The sequence below is a fragment of the Emys orbicularis genome, chromosome 21, assembly GCF_028017835.1.
Source record: "Emys orbicularis isolate rEmyOrb1 chromosome 21, rEmyOrb1.hap1, whole genome shotgun sequence".
NCBI classification, from domain to species: domain Eukaryota; kingdom Metazoa; phylum Chordata; order Testudines; family Emydidae; genus Emys; species Emys orbicularis.
The window spans coordinates 3560670-3588644 of record NC_088703.1 but is presented as its reverse complement, the minus strand read 5'-3'; the positions used below and the strand labels follow the sequence as shown (position 1 = coordinate 3588644).

General features: G+C 63.5%; 1 protein-coding gene across 1 annotated transcript; it reads right to left on the bottom strand.

Annotated features, from left to right (window-relative positions):
• Positions 1-178: 178 nt before the first annotated feature.
• On the bottom strand, positions 179-27359 carry PLEKHG2 (pleckstrin homology and RhoGEF domain containing G2). The gene is made up of 19 exons (XM_065421030.1): positions 27311-27359; positions 23127-23584; positions 19008-19108; positions 15763-15829; positions 14565-14611; positions 14091-14241; positions 13053-13184; positions 12504-12686; positions 11835-11927; positions 11123-11209; positions 10819-10852; positions 10002-10103; positions 9562-9663; positions 8833-8874; positions 8311-8348; positions 7500-7775; positions 5394-6201; positions 4773-5330; positions 179-2556 (listed from the first exon to the last, which is right to left on the bottom strand). The coding sequence occupies exons 1-19, from the start codon at positions 27357-27359 to the stop codon at positions 179-181; spliced, it is 5706 nt and encodes a 1901-aa protein (XP_065277102.1).
• Between the last annotated feature and the right edge of the window lie 616 nt (positions 27360-27975).

Below are 27975 nucleotides of genomic sequence, written 5' to 3'. Positions count from 1 at the left end.
ATTACCCTAGCTGGGGATCTGGCCCCACCCCTGCCAACCCCAGTGGGTCAATAACAATTCATCCCCCCCACATACCAGCCAGCCCCAGAAATATATTACCACTGGTCCCGGGCACGTGCAGAGCCAGGAGCGCTCCTGCAGCCGTGGCTGTAAACCCCCCCCCGCCCGACCTGGCCCGTCACGTTTTCTGCGGGGTCTCTAAGGTGCTGCCGTTGATCCGCCTAGCGCCGTGCTGCCCGGGCGCCGCCAGCAGCGGGTGGGTGAGGCTGACCTGAGCGTTGCTGAAGGAGGCGATCCGGCCGCTGCCCCCGATCTGGATGTTGACGGTGGTGGAGTAGCTGGCCCGATGGGGTCCCGTGTCCCGAGCCAAGTCCGCTCTCGCTTTGGGGTACTCCTCTGGCGAGCCTGGCGGTCCCATGCTGCCCGCCCGGCCAGCATACCTGGAACGCAAGCCGGGGACGTCTGGCCACTTGATGCCATCCAGTTCGTCGGGACTGGGACTGGCTGAGTTGCTAGGGGGCGCCCCGGAGCAGCACCCCGCCCTGTCTCCGTCTCTAGGGGACGGGGGGCTCTCGGGGTTTCCCCTCGGCCTCCTGCCTGGCTGAGGTAACGTGGCGGAGGGATGGGAGGTGGGCTGCAGGGGGGAGGAGAGGCGGAGGGTGGAAGGCTGGGTGGGGACGTGCAAGGGGGCGAAGGAGCAAGGCCGTGGGGCGGCGCAGCCAGCTCTTCCCACTGCGTGGCGCTGGCTGGAGGGAGGGGGGGAGCACACCCGGGGGCACGCCGGCGCTGGAGACTGGACCCTGGAGCTGGGCTCTGAAGCGGAGGAGAAGGGGGCGGGCTGCTTAGCCTGGGGGACCGGGCACGTCCCCGAGAGACGGTCGAAGGCCAGCAGCACGGCCGAGCCAGCCGCCAAGGGGATGGGCTCCCCCAGCCAGCTGGAATCGCGGCAACAGCCCGGGGGAGAGGGCGACCCAGGGCTGGCACAGGGGGAAGGGCAGACGCTGAGCTGGGAAGGGTCCCGCGTGCTGGTACCATGGGACCAGGCGTTGGCCTTCTCACTGGGGAATGGAGCAGACGGGGGGGCTGGGGCTCTGGAGCCCAAGAGGCAGGGGGGCAGTCTTGGGACGGCTGCGCAAGGAGGCAAAGGCCTGGTGGGTGCCGGGGTCTCTGTCAACGGAGACTGGGTGCCAGGTGGCCCCAAGGGGCAGGATGATCTCGGGATGGCTGAGCAAGCAGGCAGAGGCCTGGTGGGTGCTGGAGTCTCTGCTGCAGGAGGCTGGGTGCCAGGTGGTCCCAAGGGGCAGGAGGACGGTCTCGGGATGGCTGAGCAGGGAGGCAGAGGCCTGGTGGGTGCCGAGGTCTCTGCCAGCGGTGGCTGGGTGCCAGGTGGCCCCGAGGGGGCACCATTTCTCTTGGCCAGGCTCTGGCTGATGCAGGAGGCGGCGATGTACCTGGAGATGGCCGCGGCGCTGGAGGAGAGGCGCCGGTGTGCCGGGGAGGAGGTCTGGAGGCGCGGCAGAGCCGGGAGGGGGCCGGAGCTGGGCGAAGCGGGAGCCGACCGGGCCACGGAGCGGCTGGGCTGGGCAGCTGCAGCCGAGGACAGCTCCGGGGACGGGCGTGCCACTCCCGTGGCCCGGGAAGGCAGGCGGGTGCCCCGGGACGGCAGAGCTGCCAGGGGCAGGACGTTGCTGTGGAGCGGAGACGGGGATCCCGCAGCACCGGAGGGTGCCGCCGGCGGGACGGAGTCCGGCGCGGGAGACAGGGACGCCTCTCCAGTCCCGCAGCGGACGGGCCCCGGCGATGGCTGGGGGAGCAGCTCCTCAGTGCCAGGCCGGGAATCCCTGGCCAAAGCCAGGGCGTGCTCCTCTGGCAGCAGGACGGCGACGGGCCCGCTCTGCTCCCCCGCCGGCTCCGGGGGGCCAGCGCCAGGGATGGAGGGGCCCGGCCCCAGCGGGTCGGGCTCGGCGGACATGCCGACACACGCAGGCTGCCATTCCGCCGCAGGGCTGGGGGAGGCGGCTGGGACCAGCCCGGCCACCTCCGACGCCTGCTGGCTCGGGGCCGCTTCCCAGAAGGGAGAGGAGGCTGCCGTCTCCGCAGAAACCTCCCTGGCGCTTGGCTCACCCCGGCGCCCGCAGACCACCAGCTCTGCGCCTGCCAGCCCGGCTCGGCAGCCTGGCACCGACGGGCACCCGGCTCCCTCAAAGTCCCTGGCTTCGGGTGTCGTGCCAGTTCCACTGGTAGCGTCAGGAGCCGGCGGGGGAGAGCTGCCCATGACGGGGCCTTCCCCAACCGGATCGCCTGGGCTCGGGGGGTCCCCGCTGAGCTTCGGGGGCGATTCCACCAGCGGGGGGGGAGGCTCCTGCCGGGCGGCTCCCGGCTCCTCTGCCGGGGGCGAACCCAGGCACCGGGAAGCCAGGAGAGGTGCAGGCCGGTCGCTGCGCAGATCCAGGGCGTTCCCTCGGGTGGCGGCCACCAGCAGCACGTTCTCCTGGACGCAGTTCACGTGCAGGGGGGGCTCGCGGATGAGCACATGGCCGTAAAGCCGGGGCTCGCCTGGGGGAGACAAGGGGAGAGGGGTCAGCGGCGCCCTGTCGGCTTACGCCCCTTATCCCCACGTGCAGCCTAGGGGGCAGAACACAAGCGTGAGCCTCAGGAGACCCGGTTCTAGTCCTTGTGCTGCTCCGGGGTGACCTCAGGCAAGCCCTGTGCCTCAGTTTCCCCATCTGTAAAAAGGGGACCCAATTTACCCCCCCTTTGTGAAGCACTTGGAGACCTGCTGAGGGGACGAATATTATTCTCTCGCCTACTGCAGGGCTGAGAACGCGGCCCCAATTTACCCCCGAAGCTAGGGGTGCAGGCACCCAAGCAGGACAGAGCCCAGGGTCAGACCCCCCCGGTGTGAACAGGCATTAGGAGCCACAGAAGTCAAAGGAATGGTGCTGGGTCCCGCTGCCTGGGAATATGACTCCGGCGTTCACCCTGGCTGGGGACCCGTCCTAGCAAATCAGGGAACTCCGCCCAGCGTGCGAGCGCACCCCGTGCCAGCAGGGGGGGCTGCAGTCTCTCGCTCAGACCCACATACATTGCTCAGATAGCAGTGTCTGATTTCACCAGAGCCAGCCCCCCTGCGCTCCGCTTTCCCAGCAGCCCTTCCCATCTGCTCTCAGGCCCCCGCAAGGAACGTTTTCTTTCCTGGGCGCCGGTCCCAGGACAGCTGCTTTTGTTCTGACGCCGGGGGGGGGGGGGGGGGGGGCAGCTTGCTTGCAGGAGGAGCAGCCTGCAGGGGTTACAACCAGCTTTCTAGTCTGAGCCCCCCTGGAATGACTGTGTGTGTCACCGAACGGGGCCCAGCTGCGCCTGTGAACGCTTCCCGCACAGGGCTGATGAGTTGCAAGCTGCAGGGATAGTCCCCACCTACTTAGGGTAGATGGGACTAGAACCCACGTCCTTGAAATCCACCCCCGGCATCTACGGCTTGAGCTGAAGGAAAGCCCCGCAAGCTGGCCGCTCCTGCCACAGCCGGCACAAAGACCCCTCTGCAGCTCCAGGCCGCTCCCTCCGCCCCTGGGCCCCAGGATGGCTTTGCTGGGGCTCCGCACTCCCGTCTCGCTGGGCGGCTCTGCGTCGGCCGCACGCTGCGGCAGGGACCCGTTAGCTAGCTCTGGGACAGGCCGGGTGGCTCCGGCGCGCAGTGTGGCCTGCTCTGGTGTCCAGGCACCCGGGGACAAACGCTCGGACCGCAGAGACGGACGTAAGGAGGGATCCAGATACACAGACCTGGGAGGCAGGGGGCAGGGAAAGCCAGCGGCCGGGGAGCCGGGGGCAAACAGGCCAGGGCTGTTGGAGGCTCAGAGCCTGCCCCGATCTGGACTCCACGTTACCCCATTGCCCTGGGACCCATCATGATTCTCCACACAGCCTAGAGAGTTGAAGGAGGGACTGGCTGGCTCAAGGGGGCAGGGAATGGGACACGGAGCCTTTCCCCTCTAGGGGGCGCCGGCTCTGATCCAGCCCAGGGTGGGGGACTGGCTGGCTCAAGGGGGCAGGGAATGGGGCACGGAGCCTTTGCCCTCTAGGGGGCGCCGGCTCTGATCCAGCCCAGGGTGGGGGACTGGCTGGCTCAGGGGGGCGGGGAATGGGGCACGGAGCCTTTCCCCTCTAGGGGGCGCCGGCTCTGATCCAGCCCAGGGTGGGGGACTGGCTGGCTCAGGGGGGCGGGGAATGGGACGCGGAGCCTTTCCCCTCTAGGGGGCGCCGGCTCTGATCCATCCGTGGATGGGGACTGGCTGGCTCAGGGGGGCGGGGAATAGGGCACGGAGCCTTTCCCCTCTAGGGGGCACCGGCTCTGATCCAGCCCAGGGTGGGGGACTGGCTGGCTCAGGGGGGCAGGGAATGGGACGGGGAGCCTTTCCCCTCTAGGGGGCACCGGCTCTGATCCAGCCCAGGGTGGGGGACTGGCTGGCTCAGGGGGGCAAGGAATGGGACGCGGAGCCTTTCCCCTCTAGGGGGCGCCGGCTCTGATCCAGCCCAGGGTGGGGGACTGGCTGGCTCAGGCGGGTGGGGAATGGGACACGGAGCGGGGAGCAGTGGGGAGAGGGAGAGCCATGCCGCAGAGAGCCTGGCACACATGGTGGCACCCTGGGGTGCCCTACAGAGGGGTGGAGTTCTCTGACACCTGGGGCTGCCCCAGACCCCTCCCAAGGCCCCCCTCCAAGCCATGCCGCAGCAGGGGGGGTCCTACCCACCCAGCCAGAGGCCCTGGAACTCACAGCGAGGGAGGCAGGGCCCTGGCATCTCCTCCCGCAGGCTTTCCAGGGTGCCCATCCTGCTGGGGGCCGGGCGGCGCGGCCCGTCCTGCGGCCTCCGGGCCGTCTTGGCCCGGCTGATCTTCTCGCTGTACATCCGCGCCAGGGCTTGCACCTTGCTGAGGATCCGCTCCGAGTTCTCCAGCAGGCAAGGGGCAGTGTCCTCGTACAGCCCTGGCAGGGGGGCGTAGCCGGCGGGCGGGACACCATCGGCACGAGGGACCCCGTCGCCACGGGGCAGCCGGGGCGGGGCAGCCAGATCCGATTCCTCCACAATCCACAGGGGCTCCAGGAACGGTGGGGGCTCGCGGGCGGCCGCCGGCCCTTTGCTGCCCTGCTTCATGCGGGGGGTGCGTGCTCCCAGGGCGTCCGCCGCCCCCCGCTCTTTCTCCCGCCAGGCCCGCCGGATCTCCGCACACGACTTGTACTCGGGCTCCTGGCTGGCAGGGGGCCGGGCAACATGGCTGGCAGGCTGGCCCCGCCCCTTCCCAGCATCCTCTTGGTTGGCGTCAGCTTCGGTGCCTTGGTCCATGAGCTGGCCCCGCCCCTTCCCAGCATCCTCTTGGTTGGCGCCAGCTTCGGTGCCTTGATCGATGAGCTGGTCCCGCCCCTTCCCAGCATCCTCTTGGTTGGCGCCATGGATGTCTGGGTTGATAGGCTGGCCCTGTCCCTTCCCAGCATCCTCTTGGGCCTCTTGGTTGGCGCCAAATTGAGTGCCTTGATCAAAGGCCGGGCCCTCTCCCTTCCCAGAATCCTCTTGGTTGGCGTCATGAGGGGTGGTGTTTTGGTCAAGAAACTGGCCCCACCTCCTCCTAGCAGCCTCCTGGTGGGCAGGGCGGGCCTTGGCCCAAGAAGCCCCGCCCCCCTCACGGTCCGTGGCACCCTCCTGCTGGGGGAGGCAGTTGAGGTGGAGCACAGAGTCCCGCACCACGCCGGCGGGGGCGGAGAGGGCGCCCTCCCGAGCGGGGGGGTCTGGGGCAGCCTCGCCCGCCTCGTAGTAGCACTTGATCTTCTCGATCAGCAGCCGGTCGTCTCGGGTCAGCGGCGAGTCCCGCGCTGACCCATCCCCATACGGGGGGCAGGCCCCATCGGTGGAGCCGAGCTCCCCGCTGGACACTTCCCGCCCTGCACGCAGGGCATTATCCCCTGCGAGGACCTCTGGCTTGCCGGCGGCCTCCTCTGCACCCAGGTCTTCTAGGACACAAAGAGGGGAAGGGCCCCGCTCCTGCTTTTGCTCCTTCTCCGATTCGCTGCAGGGGGGACGGCGCGGCGGGAGGGGTTGCGTCACGCCGAGGCTGCCACGGCGGGGCTCGTCTCGCCCGGCGGCGTCTCGCTCCTGAACCTTGCTTCCCTCGGCTCGTTCTCCCAGCACGGCTCGGCTCAGAGGCGGATCCTGGGGGATCAAAACAGACAACAGCAGGGTCAGAGCCAGGCTGGGGGGATAGTTCTCAGCAAAGGATTGCTCCAGCAGAAAACGGTGATCCGTCGAAACCGGACCCCCGCTGGCGGGAAACGGACGCATTTCTCGCCTCGAAAACACCTCGGGAAAAAAGTTTCTACATTTTTTAAATGAAACATTCCAGTTTTCCGGTTCAAACCATATAATAAAACACAGAAATAATAAAAAATTAGGTAACACGGCAGCGGGTGGGTGAATCCTTCATTTCGCTCTTTGTTCCCGTGTTACAAAGTGTTACCCAGGGCGGGCAGGGCTTGAAAGTCACCCCAAAATGTGTTACGTCATTTATGGAGAGCCCCGAGTTAAAAAATAAGGATCAAAAGTGAAACGAAACGACCAGAAGAGAAACGAATTTCCGACTGGTGAAAATCTTTGAGATTTTGATTTTACGTCCCGATTCGGGAAGGGAAAATGTTTTGATCTCTTGTCCGTGATCCTAGGATGAGCAAAGTTTCCCGTCCAGGTCTAGCTAACAGATCCTGGTGGTTTCACTTAATAATCACACAGCTCCTGGAATCATGCGCTTTCGGGGGAATCTCGGCTTTGATTCAAAGACCAAAAGCAAATTGCTAGCCCTCCTGGTTGCACAGAAAAGGGTGAAAATGTGACCTCAAAGCAGCAGAAAGAACCCTTGAATCTCACGATTTCTCAGGCAAAAATCGCAGGATTTCGCAGCCAAATCTCAGGCTGGGCGGAAGGCTGATGCGCCGGGGTAGAATTTTCACAAGCCCCAATGCAGTTTCGGATCCCAAGTCCCATTTAAGGGACCCGGGAAGGACTCCGAAGGGCCCAGTCGCTTTTGAAAATGGGACTTTTGTTCTTAAGTCAGGTGCTTTTGAAAATGTTACCAGTAGGCACCCAGAAGTCTGAGTCTCAGGCCCTGCTCTAACCACTAGACCGCACTTCCCTCCCAGAGACAGAACCCAGGAGTCCTGGCTCCCAGACCCACTGCTCTGACCACTAGACCTCACTCCCCTCCCTCAGCCAGAGACAGAACCCAGGAGTCCTGGCTCCCAGACCCACTGCTCTGACCACTAGACCTCACTCCCCTCCCTCAGCCAGAGACAGAACCCAGGAGTCCTGGCTCCCAGACCCACTGCTCTGACCACTAGACCTCACTCCCCTCCCTCAGCCAGAAACAGAACCCAGGAGTCCTGGTTCTCAGCCCGGAGCCCCATCCACTAGCCAATGCTGCTTCTACCTTCTCTCCCATTATGCCCCGTCTCACGTACCTGCTCCGGCTGTGGAGTGGGGCTCCCAGGGCGCTGCTCCCCCTGCCCCCAGGGCGTCTCCTCTGTCCCCAGGTCCCTGCTCAGCCCCCTCTGGCTGAGCAGCTCCAGGATCTCCTCGGTGATGGACAGCGGCTCCTCGGCCAGGCAGAACGGGGGCGACTCGGCGTCCTCGCCGGGGTCTGACTCCTCGGCCACGCTGGAGTCCAGGGTGCAGACGCTGCCCGAGAGCGCCAGTGGCGGTGGGGCGGGGAACAGCTCCCCCTCGCTGCCCGCGTGCTGCAAGGGGAAGAGGCCCCAGGCTGCTAAGGATGGCAGTCCTGGACTGATTCCCCCCCCCCCCCGATCCCTCCACACAGGCCCCCCAGACCTGGGCACTGGGTGGGGAGAGGGAAGCGAGGTTATTTGCCTGTTTTAACCCCCCCCCCCCCCCAAGCTGGGGATAGAACCTAGGAGTCCTGATTCCCAGCCTCCCCCCACTCTAACCACTAGCCCCCATTCCCCTCCCAGAGCTGGGGATAGAACCCAGGAGTCCTGGCTCCCAGCCCCCCCAGCTCTAAGCACTAGACCTCACTCCTCTCTCAGAGCCAAGGAGAGAACCCAGGAGTCCTGATTCCCAGCCTCCTCCCGCTGTAACCACTAGATCCCACTCCCCTCTCAGAACCAAGGAGAGAACCCAGGAGTCCTGCCCCCACCCCCTGAGCTGGGAGCACAACGCACACCTTCCAACGTCCTACCCTGGCACTGAGGCCCTATAGGCAGCAATAAAACACCAACCGGGGAAGGGGAACCCCAGAACACGCCGGCCCCTTACCTTCAATTTGGGGGTGGCTGGGAGCCCCCGACAGCGACCTCAGCACAGAAGGGAAAGAGACAAACCCAGAGTTAGACACCTGACCAGCCGGCCCCGAAACCCACCAGCACGGACCTGTCTGCCAAAACAAGGGCTAGCCCCGCCAGCGCCTCCTGGGCTCAGGTCCTGTCCCGGGCTCTTCGGAACCCGGGAATTTTCAGATCAGACCAGACTTGGGGCCCATCTACCCCGGTATCCTGCCTGCATCAGAGGAAAGGGCAAGACTCCCCTCTAGTGGGCAGTGATGGGATAGCCAGTGACTGCCTAACCCTCCGGGAAGGCTGAGATCCATAACTCAGGACTGGCTGCATGTTGGCAACGCAGCCAATTGAGGGGCCTGGTTGGGGGGAGCCCAGGGCTGGGATAGCAGGGAGGTGAGGGGGACTGAGGGGCACCAGGAGAGCAGTGGGAGAGCCCAGGGCATGGTGGGGGCTGCGGGTCGGGACTGAGGGGCACCAGGAGAGCGGGGTGGGGGATACTTACCGTTCTGCTCCTGCCCCATCTGGCTCAGCTCAGTGGCCGGCTCTGGGGGCAGAGGAAGAAGTGTTAGCTGAAAGCCCCCGGGGGCTGGGAGAGGGCGGGAACCCCTCGTTAAGGCCACTCAGGTTCCACGCTACCAGGAAGAGCTGGGGCACTCCCTTGTGTGGCCCACCCCCGCAGGCGGAATGACAGCCGGGGAAACTGAGGCACAAAGAGGTGGGGGGAAACTGAGGCACAACAAGGGGACGAGACTTATACAAAGTCACACGGCGAGTCTTTGGCAGAGAACCCAGGAGTCCTGACCCTGTTGTTTCCTGCTCTAGCCACTAGACCCCATTCCCCTCCCAGAGCTAGGGAGAGAACCCAGGAGTCCTGGCTCCCAGCCCTCCTCCTCTAACTCACTAGATCCCGCTCCCCTCCCAGAGCTGGGAGCCAGGACTTCTGGGTTCTCTCCCCAGCTCTGGGAGGGAAGTGGGGTCTAGTAGCTAGAGCGGGGGGCTGGGTTCTCTCCCCAGCTCTGTCACGTACATGCCTCAGTTTCCCCATTGGAGGGCGGGGGGGGGGTCTATCTTCGTGGCCCAATCAATCCTTCCCCTGTTGGCTGAGCCCACTGATGGGGAGGCCCCATTTGCATGAGTTGGGAGGTGCCACCCCCCACAATCCCCATAGGAGCTGGGCTGAGTCCCGGCAAACTCCTCTCCTGCCGTCCCATGCTGGCTCAGGGGCACTCACCGGATTGCCTGCGCCCCCGGCGGTACTGAGTGGCGCCGTCCAGCTGGACGACGGGGCAGCTTTTGCGGGCTCTCTCCGGGCTGCACATGAATTTGGGCGGCTCTGAAACAGGACAGGAGAGCCCAGATCGGAGAGGAATCCTGCCCCACCCCTGCCTCTGGCTTCTCTGGGGTGCCAGCCCCCCACTCTGGCGCTGCAGGGGCTGGGTCGGGATTTCCCCCCCGCCCAGCCCCTGAGTGCAGCAGGGTCCTTGCACATGGGGGCATTAGTGCCAGGACCTGCTCCCTGGCACACGGTCCCACCCCCACCCCGCTGGCATCAAGATCCCCATGGCGTCCCGGCTCAGCTCAACGGGGCACTGGCCTGGCCCATGGCTGGAAACACCCCCCCCCCATTGCAGGAGCTGCTGCGCCCCACTTTCCCCCCCAGCCCCTTAGTACCTGACTGCCGCCTGCCGCGGGGGAAGCCCCAGGCGTCCTCCATCCTTGGAGAGGGGGCCGGCGTCTTCAGGGGCTCCGGGCTGCAGTGGATCTCTGGGGAGCCTGGTACAGACGAGGGGTTGGAGCGTCTAACGCCACCGCCCCTGCCCCTCTCCCCAAACGCTGTTCACCCCGGCAGCCCCACGAGCCCTGTGCTCGGCTTATACCCTGCCCAGCCCCTCCTCCTTCCATCCCCTCCCTTCCCCTCACTCAGCAACGGCCACAAGGCTACTGGCCTACAGCAGAGGTGGGGGGCTGGGAGTCAGGACTCCTGGGTTCTCTCCCCAGCTCTGGGAGGGGAGTGGGGTCTAGTGGCTAGAGCAGGGGGGGGCTGGGAGCCAGGACTCCTGGGTTCTCACTCCAGCTCTGGGAAGGGAGTGGGGCTAGTGGTTAGAGCAGGGGGGGCTGGGAGCCAGGACTCCTGGGTTCTCTCCCCAGCTCTGGGAAGGGACTGGGGTCTAGTGGTTAGAGCAGGGGGGCTGGGAGCCAGGACTCCTGGGTTCTCTCCCCAGCTCTGGGAGGGGAGTGGGGCTAGTGGCTAGAGCAGGGGAGGGCTGGGAGCCAGGACTCCTGGGTTCTCACTCCAGCTCTGGGAAGGGAGTGGGGCTAGTGGTTAGAGCTGGGAGGGCTGGGAGCCAGGATTCCTGGGTTCTCTCCCCAGCTCTGGGAGGGGAGTGGGGCTAGTGGCTAGAGCAGGGGAGGGCTGGGAGCCAGGACTCCTGGGTTCTCTCCCCAGCTCTGGGAGAGGGGGGCTGGGTGCAGAGAGCCGCTCACTTACTTTGGAAGCTGTTCTCCAGCAGCACTTGCTTGGCCTGTAACAAGGAAAAGGGGGTTACACATCTGGCTGCAGTGCACAGCGCCCCCTGTGGGGATAAGAGGGGAGCGCGGCCTCCAGGGGCTACTGCACACCTGGCTGCAGCATGCAACGCCCCCTGCAGGGGTAAGAGGGGAGTGCAGCCTCCAAGGCCCAGTCCCTTGTTGGCAGCCGGGGGCAATGGCTCCATTAGGAACAGGAGTGAGGTCTGAGAACAGACTCTGAGCGGCCAGCGGAGACCCCTTAGCTGCATCCTTCCCCTGCTCACCTTCTGAGGGATAGACGCCGGGTGGTTCTCAACGATCAGACGCTTCAGGTAATGGATCCACAGTCGCTTCTCTTCCTGGTTCCTGGCCTGCAGAGGGGACGGGGAAGTAACATCCATAGTTGATTTGCAGCCACCTCTGGGGCGGGGGCTGGTTATACAGGGACCCCTCGCCCGGCGCAAAGGATCCAATCGAAGGCGCAGAGGGGAAACGTGGGGGCTGGTTATACAGGGACCCCTCACCCGGTGCTGAGATGCAGCTACCTCTGGGGTGGGGCGCGGGGACTGTTTATACAGGGATCCCTCCCCCGGCGTGAAGGATCCAAGCGAAGGCGCAGAGGGGAAACCGACCCGGGTTTTGGGCCAGGGGCAAGTGCCAGGGGATCTCCAGTAGCCACAACTTGGCAGGATCTCGGCTGCGTCTCTCCGGCACAAGGACAACACGCCCTACCACAACCCTGGGGCAGTGAGGAGAGCGCCCCCTTTTGAGCCCCCCCACACCCCTTGCAGCCCTGCAGGGGATACGGGGGGGTTCCCTATGAGGGAAGAGACCCTTCCCCCCACAACACAGCGCCCCCTAGTGCCGCATTGGGGAATTGCACTTGGAACTCATTGCAAGGGCAGAGTCGTCGTCGCCCCCCCCCCCCCCCCGACACCACTGCTGAGCCCCTGCCCCCTAGCGCCGCAATATGGGGGGCGGGGGGGCTGCACTCACCTGCACCACGTGCTGCTGCTTGGGGATGGTGAGGTCCGAGATCTTGAAGCTCAGGGGGTCCTTGAGACTCTCCGACAGGGCCAGGTTACAGCACTGGAGGGGGGAGGAGAGCGCGCAGCATGGCCCCTCTCCACTCTGGCCGCCGGCCCCACGCAGGGGCAGGGGACAGCGCGGGGGCCCGGGGGTCACAGGGGGGAGCTGCGGAGGGGGAACTGCCCAGGGGCCAGGCACCCCTCGATGGGGCCCACGCGGGGCTAGTACAGACCCCGCCCCGGCCACAGGGGACGGCTGGGGAAAGCCAGCAGAGGTGAGGGGGGCCCCTGCCCACCAGTGGATTTGGGGTGCCCCTCCCCCTGCCTAGCCCGCAAAGGATAGGGAGCCCCCGCCCCCTAAAGGAATGGGGTGCCCTTTCCCCTGCTCACCCCCCAGAGAGTAGGGACCCCTCAACCACCCCCCAGAGAAGAGAGCGAGCCCTGGCCACGCCCCCCCCCCAGGGAATGGGGGTGCCCCTCCCGCTTCCCATCCCCCACCAGATGGGGCGGCCCTCCCCCTGCTCACCCCGCAGCGAATAGGGAGCCCCCCTCCCTCATCCGCCCCCCAGAGAAGAGAGCGAGCCCTGGCCACGCCCCCCAGGGGATGGGAGTGCCCCTCCCCCTTCCCACCCCTTACGAAGATGTGGCTCTTGTAGACGAAGGCCGGCCCGCGGCGCTTGGCGACCAGCAGCATCTTGCTGAAGAGGAAGAAGGCGCGTTCCCGCCGCACCCGCTGTACCCGGAACTGCCCCTCCAGCACCAGCTCCCCGAAGGCCTCCAGCTCTGGCCCCATCCAGTCCACCAGCAGCCCCTGGAGCTCCTGGGGGGGACACGGCCGCAGATCAGCCTCTGCGCGGGCCGGGGGGGGGGGGGGAGGGCTTGGCTGGATGGGGACCTGCAGGGGGGGAGGGACCAGCTGGGAGATCCCACCAAGGCGGTGACCCGGGGGGAAGGGTCCCTGGCATGGGAGGGCTCGGGGCGGGGGGGGGAGCTGGGGGTCCAGCCAGGAAGGGACCAGGAGATGGGGGAGACTAGTTGGGGTCTGCCAAGGGGGTGACCCGGGGGGGAGGAGATCCCATCTGGGAGCCTTGGGGGGGGGGGTTTGTGGAAACAGCTGGGGGTCCGGCCAAGAGGGGCCCTTGGCGGGGGTTGACTGGGGTGGTAGGATGGTGCCCCCCCCCCTCACCTGCAGCCGGGCGGCGTGTTCCTGCTTCCGCTTCATGTCGTTGATGTACCAGGCCACGGCCGTCATGGTGATGGTGGCTTCCTCCACTGCCTCGTAGCCCGCGCTGCTCCGCTCGCAGTGCCGGGCCAGCTCCTGGGGGGCGGCAGGAGAACGGTCCCTCAAGCACCCACCGGCCCCCCCCCCGCGGGCAGGGGCCACGGCAGCCTGTGGGGCCTGGCACAGACGCCAAGGAGAGGCCAAGCTGGGCCCTCAGGGCAACAAGGGCCATGCCCCTGGGAAAGCTCCCAGCGACTCCAGGGCCTCTTCCAGCAGGGTGCAGGGGGGAGTGGGGCGGAAGTGCTGGCTGTGGGGGGCAGCTCCCAGTCTCTCCCAGCAGGGGGCGCTGTGGGGCGGGAACGCTGGCTGTGGGGGGAGCTCCCAGTCTCTCCCAGCATGGGGCGCTGTGGGGCGGGAACGCTGGCTGTGGGGGGGGAGCTCCCAGTCTCTCCCAGCATGGGGCGCTGTGGGGCGGGAACGCTGGCTGTGGGGGGGGAGCTCCCAGTCTCTCCCAGCAGGGGCGCTGTGGGGTGCAGGGCGGGAACGCTGGCTGTGGGGGGAGCTCCCAGTCTCTGCCAGCAGGGGGCGCTGTGGGGCGGGAACGCTGGCTGTGGGGGGAGCTCCCAGTCTCTGCCAACAGGGGGCGCTGTGAGGCGGGAACACTGGCTGCGGGGGGAGCTCCCAGTCTCTCCCAGCAGGGGGCGCTGTAGGGCGCGGGGCGGGAGCTCTGGCTGAGGGGGGAGCTCCCAGTCTCTGCCAGCAGGGGGCGCTGTGGGGTGCGGGGCGGGAGCTCTGGCTGCGGGGGGAGCTCCTGCCTGGGCAGTGCTGGGGTCTTTGCTCCGTGGATTCCTCCGTCTCACCTCCCCATCACAGTCGCTTCAAGCAGGTGCCCGTTGTAGGGAACCTGCGCACCCTACCTGCGCCTCTGCCCACCTGAATCTCCCGCAGCCCGGGGAGAGGGGCGGGGGGTGTCGGCCCGGCCCCGCTGGGGGTGTCACCCACCTGCAGCAGGAGATGGTATTTGAGGATCCTCTGGACGGGTTTCAGCAGGTAGGTCTCCAGGGGCAGGGAGTGGCACAGCGTGGCCTGGCGCTCCCGGAAAAACCCCGCCAGCACCTGGTTCTCCATGCACTCCCGCAGCACCGACACCGAACTGGGGGGGAGACGGGCAGGCTAGCCGGGCACCGGGAGGTGGCGAGCGATGGGGGACGATGCCCATCCGCCCCAGCACCGGGTGAGGGAAAGTGCCTGCTTGCCCTGCCACCAGGGGGTGCCCGCCCTGGCACTGGGCGAGGGGGCATGCCTACCCGCCCCAGTCTGGCTCCTAACACCCCTGCCCCCTTCCCCAAGCAGGGCTGGGGGGACAGACTCGGATCCCAGTGGCCCATGCATCCTCTCCCTCCTCCCCCGGCCCGGGGGGGTGGGACCCATCGACCCCCGGCCCTCCCCACTCCTGGGCTGGGGGCACCTACTCACTTGGGGTAGTTCATGCAGTACAGGGTGTAGATGTCAAATTCCTCACTCTGCAAGAGAAAACAGGGGGTGTCAGGGGAGGGGGCAGCGCCAGGGACAGGACAGGGGCACGGAGCGAGCGGGGTCGGGAGGCGCCAGCCGGGGTGGAAGCCGAGGTGCAGAGAGGGAGGAGGGTTTCACAGCCCCTCTCCCAAAGGGCACCCGACTCCCCCCGTGCTCAGATGTGGCCACCTCTGGGGTGAGGCGCAAGGGTGGTTCATGCACCAATCCCTCGCCTAGCCCTAAGATGCATCTGCTTCTGGGGTGGGATGCGGGGAGGCTGTTTATAAGGGATCCCTCACCTGGCGCTGAGATGCAGCCACCTCTGAGGGTGGGGTGTGTGAGGGAGGCTGTTTATACATGGAGCCCGGCCCTGAGGTGCAGCCACCTCTGGGGTGGGGCGCCGGGGCTGTTTTTATAGGGATCCCTCACTCGGCTCCGAGATGCAGCCGCCTCTGGGGTGTGGCGCTCCCAGCCTAGACTCCGTCCCTGCCTGGCTCCTCCACTTTGCTTGGCTCCTTCACACTTCGTTCCCACCCCGCCCTTCCAATCTCCCACTTAAATTCCCAGACCCCAGATCGGCCCCCCTCTACTCTGGCTGCACCCCCCAACCCTCATCCCTTCCCCCCCATATCCCTTGATAACCTGCCCCGCCCCAATCCCACCCCCGGCAGGCATCTCTCCCAAGATCCCCATAGTGGAAATCAGTTTGCTCCATCCATCCAGCCTCCCCTACTCCATTCATCCAGCATCCCCTCTTTCCCCCTCCAACCCCCATCCATCCATCTATCCTTTATCCACCCAGCCCCCATCCTTCCACCCCTCTGTCCCCCCAACCACCCTTCATTCTTTCCATTCCTCCTTCCCCCCTCCCTCTCTCAGCCCTCCCCCGCCAAAGGGGCCCCCTAACCAGATCGGGTGGGGCTCACACCCTCTACTGCTCTGCTCCAACCCCCCTTTCTCCTTGCAAAAGGCTGGGGGGGATTAGATGACCTGTCCCTGTCCCACCCCTCCGTCGGCGCCTGTACCCAAAGTTGAACAGAGCCGGAGGGAGCTCGTGCAGTACACACCTGGGTACACCAGGGGGTGCAGGAGAGGTGGAAAGGGGTCGCAGCTGGCTGCTGGAGGGGGGCGGGGAGGGGCAGGACAGGCGGGCCCTTACCCGTTGCACGAAGCACTCAGCGATGGCATGGGCGCTGCCGCTGCTCTCCAGCTCTTCCAGGAGCTCGCTGCACAAGGGGGAGAAAGAGGGCAGGGGGTGAAGCCGCTGATGCAAGGGGCACGCAGTGTAAAGGCTGTTTCTGAGGGGGGCGGGGAGGATCTGTGTCATCCGGAGACCCCTCTGCACGCACCCAGAAACTGCGTCTCCAGACTCCAAATTTGCAAGTAGTTTGCATAATTGCACTTCCCTATACAGGCTGGCACTGGCTGGATTCGAACCCGTGACCTCAACATACAAGGCGCTGAGGCCAAGTCCCTGAGCCGTGCACCTTCCCTTCCTTTCAACGCAAGCAACAGGTGCAGGATTTCTGCTGCAAAGGCCCGGTTCCCACCCGCCACCAGCGCGAAAGGAGAATCCCCACTAGTCGCTAGCAGTATAGGGGCCATGACACACAGAGGGGCAATGCTGATTAGAGCCAGTAGAGGGCAGCGGCACTCACACGCTTAGCAGCCAGGCCAACCCTCTCCCAATGCTTTAAGGAGGTGGTGGGGGGTGAATTTACAAAGCAGGTGGGTTCTCTGGATTCTGGACACGCCAGGGTCTCACTTCTCTAGGGCGCCCCCGCTGGGCCACTGGGGTTAGGGAAAACTGGGAGGGGAGAGCGCTCCCTAGTGAGCCCTCCCACTCCCAGCCACACAGCACTCCCAGGCTAGAATCAGCGGCCCCGTCCCTACTCAGATCTGCCCTCGCAGGGCCTGTCACCCCTGCCCCACGTCCTGTGCCTGCCCCAGAGCTGGGCTCCCTCCCCGCCCCACCACCCCCACTGTTAACCCTACGCTTCCCCGGGGGATAACGGCGGCTCTGTTCCGAGGGAGCTCCCCAGCCAGACCCCTGCCCCGTCCCTCCCACGGACTCCCTGGCCATCAGCGCCCCGAGAACACACGCCCCCACCCCGCGCCCTCACATGGCCCTGCCAGGAAACGAGCTCCGAGAAACCCAGCCGCAAACCACATGGCGGAAGGCGCGCGGGGGGGAGGGTTCCTCATTGATCCACCCTGCCCCCTCCAACCCTCCCCAGCCAAACACTGCCATGGGGGGGGGGACCCATCCCCCACCCCCTCCTTCCACTTACTCGTTTCTGCATTCATTCCTTCCTTTCAACCCGACCCCACACGCACCCTAAACCTGGCTGCAACTGATACCCTGCAGTTCCCACAGACCTGATTCTCAGCCCCCACCCCTCGCTCTAACCACTAGATCCCACTCCCCTCGCAAAGCTGGAAATAGAACCCAGGAGTCCTGGCTCCCAGCCCCTCTGCTCTAACCACTAAATCCCCACACCCCGTATTGCAACCCCCGTTTGCACTCTAATGTCCCCCCCCCCGCCCCCCTAAGAAAACTGCCCAAGAAAGTGAGGGCGCCTCTCCCCATGAAGAGGTGTCCTGGGTGGGGCCTGGGGTGGGGTGTGAAGGAATGCCCCCCCCATCACGCTACTGAGCCCCCGCTCGGCATCCGGCTCCTTCCCCTACAGGGTTAAGCATCCCGGGCTCGGCTCTACAACCGGCCCACGCAGCTGAAATACTTAAACAGACGCAGATGGGAGTTCTCGCTCTTACAGGAAACAACCTCCGCCCCCCCCTTTCCCCTCCCCCACCCTGAGAATAGAGTTGGGGGGGGAGGGTGGCCCAGAGCCAGCCCTGGCTGCAAACCGAACGCGCCATGCAAACCAAGCGCCCGGCCCCGAGACGCTTCGTTCGCTGCTCCCGCTAGCAAACCGCTGGGGCGTCCTGCCCCCACCCAGCAAAGCGCCCGGATCCCTGGGGGAACAGTCCTGGGCTTTTTAGAGTGGGGGAGTGGGGGCCTGGGAGGCCGGACTCCTGGGTTCTATTCCCAGCTCTGAGAGGAGAGCGGTGACTAATGGTTAGTGAGAGGGGCTGGGAGCCAGGGCTGCTGGGTTCTATTCCCAGCTCTGAGAGGAGAGCGGTGTCTAATGGTTAGTGAGAGGGGCTGGGGGCCAGGGCTGCTGGGTTCTGTTCCTGGCTCCAGGAGAGGGACTGGGGCCTAGTGGTTAGATCTCACCACACATGGGCTTGGAGGGGTTCCTCTTTAACCCCATTGTTACAGCAAAGGAGAAACTGAGGCACGCCCGGATGGATGGCGGAGGCCCCTGCATCTCCAAGGATGCTGAAACACTGGGGGGAGGGGAGGGGGGGCAGAGCAGAGAGACAGGAATAGTCCAAAGAGGGAGAAGGGGGGGGGCAGCCCACCCCTGTGGGTAGGGCACTGGAGTGAGAACTCACTGGACATTTTCCTAAAAGATCTGCTCTGGGAATTATTTAGGGGCAGGTCTCTGGCCTGTGCCATCCAGGAGATCAGGCTACACGATACCAATGGCCCTTCTGGGCTTGGCATCTATGACTCTATGAACAAGCCACTCCCCTCTCTGGGACTCAGTTTCCTCTCCCCACCCTTTGTCTGGGAACTCTTTGGGGGCAGGGACTGTCGCTTGTTCTGTCTGTGCAGCACCTGGCAGGATGAGGCCCTGAGCGTTTCATTTCAACGTTATTGTCATTTGGGTTTGACTTTTAGATTGCATTAAAATATGAAATATACCATATACTCCATTCAATATTGTGTCCGCCCAGGACAGGAGGGCTCCCTACATAAAGGACGTGGGAGATCTCGTGCGATCACCTTTTCCGTGAGAGTGTGCACGGCAGCCGGGAGCGTTTGTGAAAACGTCTCTGATCCCGAAAGTTTCACCAATTAAAAAACCGGGGAAATTCCCCCATGCAAAAATTAAAAACGTTGTGAACTTTGAGAGAGTTGTTTGAGTCAAAGCAAACCATCCAAACTGTTCAATCTGTCATTTAGCTCAAGGTTCCTCCCCGCGCCCAGAACATTTTGACTTTTGGGGCAAAATCTTGAATTTCGGCCAGAGACTAAAATATTTCAAGACAATAGTCGTAGCTAAGGGACCTTATGATCTCATTCTCTATGGGCCAGGCTCTCTGATTGGACTACATCTCCCATGATGCACCACTTTCTCCTCTCTTAGTGAGGCCATGCTGCATCATGGGAGATCTAGATCCCGAAGTTGCAGGTTCAATCCCCACATGGGGGTCACTGTTACCAAAGTTGTAGGGAACTCAGAAATCAACTCAATACCCCCAATAAGTCCCTCTCCCGATCATCTCCCACCATTCTCTCCCTGACCAGCGGGCGCTAGGGCGCAGCAGACTCACCTGTTGAACTCATAGATGTCTTCGATGTTGCAGAACAAAGCGCTCACTTGCTCGGGTTTGAGGGGCAGATGTCCACTGTCTATGATACAGCCAAGATAATCCTGCAAAACAGGAATGGGTCAGACCCTGGCGTTCCCGGAACGCCTCTCCTCCCGCAGAGCACTTTGCAGACGTCACCAGGCAACGCTGCATCATCATTTCATCCACGGTGCAGACGGTGGCTGTAGGGTGGGGCGTGGCAGCTGTTTATACAGGGATTACTCATCCCAGCACTGAGATGCAGCCACCTCTGGGGTGGAGCCTGGCAGCAGATTATACAAGGACGCCTCACTCAGCACTGAGATATGCTCACTTCTGGGGTGGGCCAGGGCAGTTGTTAATACAGGGGTCATTCCCCCAGCACTGAAGTCCAGCCACCTCTGGGGCAGCACCCGGCAGCTGTTGCATAGCACACTGCACAGGGACCACTCACCCACAGTTGAAATGCGACTGACCTGGGGTGGGGCATGGCAGTTGCTTAACAGCCACACAGCAACATTGCTCTGGGATGACACGCCCAACAGTGAAATGCAGAAACCTCTGAGGTGGCGCACACAGCAGCTGTTTATACAGGAATCCCTCGCCCAGCACCAAAATGCAGCCACCTCTGGCAACGGGGCTCGGTAGCTCTTTAGACAGTTGTCCCTCACCCAGCACTGAGATGCCACCACCTCTGGGGTGGAGCATGGCAGCTGTTTATACAGAGATCCCTCACCAATGAGACACTGCACTGGCTCAGCCATGGGGAGAGACCATGGTGCATCGTGGGAAATGGAGTCTGGCCAAGGTGGATAAATGTTGCCAGCGGCTGGATTCAAGGGGCGCCATCATCCCGGTGACTGCGAAGGGGCGGAAAGAGCCGAGCTGAAATCTACATGCAGCACGGACCGGGGTAACTTTCCCTCTGGAAGGCAACATGTTTAGGGGTGAGGGACTGGGAGCCAGGACGCCTGGGTTCCATCCCCAGCTCTAGGAAGGCGTGTGGTATAATGATCAGATGAGGACTCCTGGGTTCTTTCCCAGCACTGGGAGGAGGGGGAGGAGCCTGAGAGTCAGGACTCCTGGGTTCTTTCCCAGCTCTGGGAGGAAGGTGTGGTGTAAAGATTAGAGGGGAGGAAGGGGAAAGGGGGCCGGACTCCTGGGATCTATTTTTAGCTCTAGGAGGGGGATGTGTGGTTTGATGATCAGAGCAGAAGCCAGGACTCCTGGGTCCCTTTGCCACCCGCTCTGCGCCTCGGTTTCCCCGAGTGAAATAACATTTCCTTCCACCCCCTGAGCATCACTTACTGAACGTCCCAGCCCTCGCCCACCCACCAAATGCTGTTAATAAACCAGGAAAGAGCTCTGCTGAGACAATCTGTTAGAACAATCTCATTTCGGTGCCAGTGACCTTTAGCGAGCTCCCCCACCGCAACCAGCAAAACCCGCCTGTCCACGCGGAGACTCAGCGCTGGCCAGGACCCCAGCACAACTCCGGCTGATTCACAACAGCCCTAGAATGCAGGGACCTGCCCCCATCACAAGCCGCGCAACCGAGATTTCATGGACTCCTGCTGGGATTCTGACCCGAGAGGAACCCAGGCAATGGCAGAGGCAAAAGGTGCCGAGCAATCACTCCAAAAAAGATCTACTTTGGGGGGTGGGGCCAGAGGGAACCCCAAACTTTTATAGCCACAATAAGAAATCAAAAATAATCGTCAATTTTCCAGACGAGCGGTTTCTCCGCCCCAAAACGCACGCGCTGAATTCGATTTGGGGGAAGCGACCGGGAATTTTGGGAATCCCCGTTGGACCCGAACCGAATTCTTTTCCGTTTTTCAGAATGGCCCGCGAACCAAAAAGTCGCCCGGCTCTCACGGCCAGCGCATTTTGGGGAACGGAAGAAGTTGCAGGTCCCGAAAGGTTCGCCAAATAAAAAAAACCTGGGAAATTCCCCTGGGGGGGGGGAAATAAAAAACTTTGTTAAACGCGGAGAGAGCCGTTAGATTCAAAGCAACTTGTCAAAATCACGAAATCCCTCCATACGGCTCAGCAACCCTCCATTTATCAATGCCCCTTATCAATCTCAGCCATTTTGGTACCCGCCCCTACTCCCCATTATGCTCAGAATCTGTTAGTTCTAATCCAGCCGAGATCACGGCCCCATTGTGCTCGGAGCTGTAGAATCCTGCGGCAGAGTTCCCTGCTTAAAAGATGTTACAATCTCAGGCTAGACGGACTAAAGATGGGCGAGACGGAGGACTATTATCCCCATTCAGCAGATGGGGAAACTGAGGCACGGTGCTTAAGGCCCTCCTTTTCAGAACTGCCAGTCATGGATGCTTAGCACTTCTAATTATTAGGCCTCAAGTGGTTTGCTCATGGTCACCCAGGGAGTCTGCGGGAGAGCTGGGAATAGAAGCCAGTCTCCTGAGTTCCATATCCTCTGCTCTAACCACTGCACGTCACTCTCCTCCCCAACCTGCCAATAGAACCCAGGAGTCCTGGCTCCCATCCCCCCCCCCCACTCTAACCACTAGATTCCCCTCCCCTCCCAGACCTGGCAATAGAACCCAGGAGTCCTGGTTCCCGTCCCGCCCTGCTCTAACCACTAGATTCCTCCCCTCCCCGAGCTGTCAATAGAACCCAGGAGTCCTGGTTCCCAGTCCCCCTTGCTCTAAGCCCCCGCACTGGGAGGGGAGAGGAGTCTAGTGGCTAGAGCAGGGGGGCTGGGAGCCAGGACTCCAGGGTTCTATCCCCAGCTCTGGGAAGGGAGCGGGGTCTAGTGGTTAGAGCAGGGGGGCTGGGAGTCAGGACTCCTGGGTTCTATCCCCAGCTCTGGGAGAGGAGTGGGGTCTAGTGGTTAGAGCAGGGGGGCTGGGAGTCAGGACTCCTGGGTTCTATCCCCAGCTCTGGGAGAGGAGTGGGGTCTAGTGGTTAGAGCAGGGGGGCTGGGAGTCAGGACTCCTGGGTTCTATCCCCAGCTCTGGGAAGGGAGCGGGGTCTAGTGGTTAGAGCAGGGGGGCTGGGAGTCAGGACTCCTGGGTTCTATCCCCAGCTCTGGGAAGGGAGCGGGGTCTAGTGGTTAGAGCAGGGGGGCTGGGAGTCAGGACTCCTGGGTTCTATCCCCAGCTCTGGGAGAGGAGTGGGGCTAGTGGCTAGAGCAGGGGGGCTGGGAGCCAGGACTCCTGGGTTCTACCCCGGGCTAATGGTTAAAACCAAGCACTGGGAGGCCTTTGGTCCAGCACCGAGTCCCAGGGGCCCGCGGGAGCATGGTCCAGCTCTGGGATGAGCCGTTTGCTGCCGGGGCTGGAGTTACCGGTGAGCCGGTCCCCTCAGCTCCCTGCCGGGGAGCCGGCTGCAGGCCTGGCTCCAGGCTCCCGGCAGATGCTCCCCGCCCCCACCCGCCAGAGCTCGCATTTCAGCCCTTCCTGCCAGAGGAATAACTGGGATTCTTTGGGCCTCTCTCAGGGCAGCCAGGGCCTGTCTGAACCGCCAGGGCAGGCGCTGATCCACTGACACTCGCGAGGCAGCTGGGCAGCGAATTACCCCCCGCCCCCAAATCGCTATGCTGCTCACAAAGGTCCCTCCGGGGTCACCTCTGTGCTGAGCCAGCGCTGCTGAGTGGCCCGGGGGTTGGGCTGGGCCTCAGGACTCCCGGGTCCTACCCCTGGCTCCGCCCCAGATTCGCCATGTGACCGTGGGGAAGTCACAGCCCCGCTTTATGACTCAGTTTCCCCACCCTTTGTCTGTTTAGACTAGACGCTCTTTGGGGCAGCGCCTGTCTGTGCAGCACCCGGCGCCGTGAGGCCTCGATCTCGGGTGGGGCCTACAGCTGCTACTGGAAAATCAATGGCGATTAATATTGTTCATTAATAATACGCATTAGCATAAAGAAACCCATAGCAAAACCGGGGCCCCATTAACTTGGGGGTTATACTTCCTCCCCACAGCGCCCCCTGCTGGGAGAGGTTGGGGCTGGAGCAGCCGGGAGCTCCCCCCACAGCCAGCGTCCCCCACCCCGCTCCTCACAGCGCCCCCTGCTGGACGAGGCTGGGGCTGGAGTAGCCAGCCGCTCCCCCTGCTGCTCCCTTTGCTCACCTCCACGATGCTCCTCAGGTCCCGCACGTAAGCCTGCTCCGTCTCCACAATCTCCAGCACCACCCGGTCCAGCTGGGACAGCTTGACCCGCCGTTCCCTGGCTCTGGCAGGTCCGGGGGACCAGGCACTGCCACGCTTGGCGCCCCCCGGGGGCCCCTCGGCCTCGGCCGGCCCCTCCAGCAGCGCCACCGGGGTGAGATCGAGGCTGATGTCGCTGCCATTCTGCTGGGCGTCGGGCGGGTAGCCGGCGGGGCAGCCCCCGCCCAAGGCCCCGCTGCTGCCGAAGGCACTCTGGCTGTCGGGCAGGGAGGCGGAGGAGGCGGAGGAGCTGAGGCTGACGGGCCGCTCGCCGTCCGAGCACACCGTGTTGACCGAGGTGCAGCTGCCCGAGATGGCAGCGGCGGCCATGCCGCCAGCGATCCCGCTCAGCGAGGACACGGAGGATGGTCTGGCGGCCACTGAGGGGGGAGAGCGAGACGGACGGGTTAGCGGCGCCCACCCTGCTGGGAGATGCCCCATCACGCAGCGCCCCCTGCTGGGAGAGGCCGGGGCTGGAGTAGCCGGGAGCTCCCCTTACAGCCAAGGCTCCTGCCCCACTCCCCACAGCGCCCCCTGCTGACAGAAGCCAGGACTGGAGTTCCTGGGTTCGCCACCCTGCTCTTGGAGGGGAGTAGGGTCTACTAGTCAGAGCAGAGAGATGAGTCTGGACTCCTGGGCTCCCCCCGCCCCGAGCTCTGTCGCTGGCTGACGTTGGGCAAACCTCGTGCCTCCCCCCCGTGCCTCAGTTTCTCCCTCTGTGTAAGAGGTACCGTGACACCCTCCTCCCTCACCACTCAGGGGTGCTAAACTCATTCGTGCCTGCAGAGCTCCTCCAGCGGGACACACCGGGGGAGCCAAGGGGCCACTGCCTGGATGCCCAGGGCTCAGGCGGATTTCCCCGTGCTCGCAAGCAGTGGCAACGGCTGGAGCATCAAGGGATCGATTCCTCCCCCCTCCACCTCTGTGGCTCTCCGGCCCAGCGTGGCCGCAGTTCTCTCTTTTCAGCCCTTCTCAGGCTGGGCCTCCGGCACTAATAGGAGACAGGTGCACCCCATGAGCTGGGGGGGGGATCCTTTCTAGTCCCACTGTCCCTCCGGCCCAGACCCCAATAAGCCGGCACCCGCCCGTGCATCCTGCAAACCACCCCATCCCGGAGCTGCAACCACACTGAGCTCAAGCCGCTTCCTCCCGCCGCCCCCCACCCCGCATCGTCACCTCCGATCCCGGCTCCGCGGGGTTGTGCCCCCATCTGACGTGGCGACGCCAGGGGGACCCGTCCCCAGCTGCACTTCACGCTCCCCACCCCCGCCCCGGCTCCGGTCTCCGAGAGCTTCCTCGCCCGCCTTGCACCTTCGAGGCTGTGGTTTGCATTGCATTGTGGGAGGAGAGGCTTTGCACACACACACCCGGCGCACACTGAGCTCTGCCGCTCGGGGAAAGGTTTGCACAAAAATATACATTAGAGACGGGCCCTGGATTCAGATCGTCCCTGGGCAGCTTGGTGCTGGGTTCTGGTCCTGGGGCATGAGCCCACGTCTGTCATCTGTATTTATTTATTATATACACAGATCCCTCTATGCGCGCGCGCACACACACACCCCACTAAGCACAAACCCCTGTGCGCACACACATACCTCTGTGCACACACACACACACACCCCGCTAAGCACAAACCCCTGTGCGCTCACACACCCATCTCTGTGTGCGCGCACACGCACACCACTAAGCACACACACCTCTGTGCGCACACACACACACCACTAAGCACATACCCGTGTGCACACACACACCTCTGTGCACACACACACACCACTAAGCACATACCCCTGTGCGCGCACACACACACCTCTGTGAGCACACACACACGCCACACTGCCCCACTAAGCACATACCTCTGTGCGCACACAAACACCTCTGTGCACACACACATCTCTGTGCGCGCGCGCATACACACACACCACTAAGCACATACCCCTGTGCGCACACACACACCTCTGTGCACACCCACAAACACACCTCTATGCACATACCCATGCGCGCGCACACACCTCTGTGCACGCACACACCTCGAGGCACACAACTCTCTATGCACACCCACACACCCCTATATGCATACACACACTCCAAGTGTGTGCACACACACACACTGTGCACACGCGCACACCCCGCTGTACACATTCAGCCCTCTATGCACACCCGACGTGCACACCCAGACACACACACCCATGCATTTGTGCACAAATGAACTTTTCCCATGCACTCACCCGGCACTCACGCTCGCCCCTCGTGCATGCGCACACCACCACACACATATTACACAAGCGCACCGCTGTTTAAACACACAGACGCACAAACGCCTTTACGCACACATCTCCCTATACGCGTACACGGCCGCCCCAGCCACACACACACATGGTGCGCTCCCCCCACGCACACACAATTCAAGGCCACTCCGTGCCCGCGCCCCCACCCCTCCATGCACGCGCACACTCGCCCCAACCCAGCACTGTGCACCCGCACCGGTGCACAAACACTTCTCTGCATGCACAGACACCCCACAGGTACCCCCTCAGCCCCCCATGCACGGAGAACAATGGAGAATTTTACACACACACACACAGTGGATTTGAACAGCCGTGGGGAGTGTCACACAGACAGCAGTATAACAATACCTCCCAGCTCTCATCATTGGCTGATCTCAGAGCGCTCGTTTTACCGAGGGGGAAACTGAGGCACGGAAAGGGGAAGGGACTTGCTCACAGGCCCCCAGCGGCAGAGCCGGGAATGGAGCCCGGGTCTCCTGAACACCAGTCCAGTGCACTATCCACTAGGCCACACTGCCTCCCATCTACGGTGGCACAAATATACGGACCCTTCGCCCTCCCCCGTTGCCCGTGCTCCAGGAGAGGCCAGCAGGAGCAGGACTCCGGCAGCAGGAGGCCTGGGGTCGGGGTCTGCCGGCCCCATGGACTCCAATGGAGCGACGCCCATTGACACCAGCCGGGGATCTGGCCCCTCCCGACAGTTCACATCTCTCTGGCCCTTTCGGTTCCGGCCAGCGAGTAGGTGAGTCAAAACGAGCAGCAGCCACAGAGCCAGAGAGAGGAACCGACTGCACGCGACGCTTTGGCGGGAGGAAGTGGAACATGAACAGCTCGCAAGCAGGGGCCGGACACCGGGGGGGGGGGGGGGGGGGGCACGGCGCCGGCACTGCCTGGCTGTCTCCATGCGCCCTGGCAGCGTGCCTCAGTTTCCCCTTTAAAAGCCCCACCCTAATGCTTTCAAATGGGGGGCAGCTTCAATGCAGACAATGGCTCTTCAATGCAGACCCGCTGGGTGGGGGTCCCTGCTTGTCTCTTGTCAGTTTCAACGTCGGGGGAAGGGTTAAATTCGATCCCTTAAAGGGCCCATCCACCCCTCCACACGCCAGGCTCCTCGTGCCAAGACTGCCAGGAATGCGGAAGCCCTTGGACGACCTGTTTGCTTTGGTCTCCCCATTGGGGGCCTCCTCGATCCAACCGGCCGCATGAAGCCTGGAGGTTTATTATTCAAACCCTGGCCCCCCACCGGCTGGAAGGGAGGGAGGTGGGACTGGCGCATGCCCAGGCTGAGATGCCCGGCCTCGGCATGGAGTCCATGACTCCAGCTCCGACCCCCCCTGCCCCTCCTCCTCTGCCTCCTCCTTCGGGCCTGAGAGTCAGCTCCCCCCCATTGCCGAGCTCTGGGGCTGGGGTTGTGGGGAGGTCGCTTGGACTCCCTTTGTGCTGCGTGTTCTGGGTCCGGCCTGGTTTCCGGTGCCATTTAGAGCAGCCTCTGGGCTGCTCTAACTCATCCCCCCCACAGCCCCCGTCCACCCAGAGCCCCTCTCTGCTTCATCTGAGCTAGGATCGGCACCCATCTCTCTGCTGGGGTGGGTTATTCGGCTCTGAGAAGTGGTTTGCAGCCGGGGTGCGACAGAAAACCCCAAGGTCAGCCAGCGAATCGGTGGCAAAGCTGGGAATAAAACCCAGGAGTCCTGCCTCCCCGTCTCTGCTCTGTGCAGTAACCCACCCCATCTGCGGGCGGGGCAGATCGTCTCATCAGCCCGGGAGCTCTGCATCCAGCCCCACAGGGGGTCACACCGCATGGGGGCCCCGGGCACCAACCTTGACTGCCTGCTTTCTTCTTGCTGCCTCGACGGGCTCCCTCAGGCATGGTGCTGTGGTCTGCGACGGACGTCCTGCGCAGAGAGGGAGACAACGCCGAGTCACAAGTCACGAACCAGGAGTCTCACAACCGCCTCGCTCCAACCCACAGTCCACACTCGAGTGGAACCATTCAGGTTTGGATTGGATTGGATGATCTTCCGGGGGGGTGGAGGGGAGGGGAGGCCTGGGTCGTTTACCAAATTTCAGCTGGATACCGGATTATTCTTCCCTTTCACGCCTAAAAGATACTCTCTGCACGATGGTTGTTAAACAGCTTCCATGCCTCACCCCAGAAGTGGTTGCATTTCAGCATCAGGTGAGCAAGCCCTGTATGAATAGCTGCCGCGCCTCACCCCAGAGCGGGCTGCATCTTGGCACTGCGTGGGGAAAAACAACCCCGTGGGCACAACGGAAGCACGAGCCACTCAGTGCAAGATGCACCGAGGAGCAGACCACTTTATGGCCCCAGGGCAACTGTCCCCCAGGCTCCGCCAACAGGACCAAGCCTCGGCCGATGCAAGCAGGGGAAGAACCCAAGGTGAATCCACGACCTCACGAACGCGGAGGGACCTTTCTGCTGCAGACTGGGACGGGCACGTGCCTGATCCTCGTGTCGCCCTTTC

Excerpts from the sequence above, each read along its gene's own strand:
- PLEKHG2 (XM_065421030.1), bottom strand. The coding sequence starts at position 27,359 with ATGCCTGAGGGAGCCCGTCGAGGCAGCAAGAAGAAAGCAGGCAGTCAA. Across the intron at positions 14,612-15,762 it reads CTGAGTGCTTCGTGCAACGG|AGTGAGGAATTTGACATCTA; the intron begins GTAAGGGCCCGC and ends TTTCTCTTGCAG. Across the intron at positions 12,687-13,052 it reads AACACGCCGCCCGGCTGCAG|GAGCTCCAGGGGCTGCTGGT; the intron begins GTGAGGGGGGGG and ends TGTCCCCCCCAG.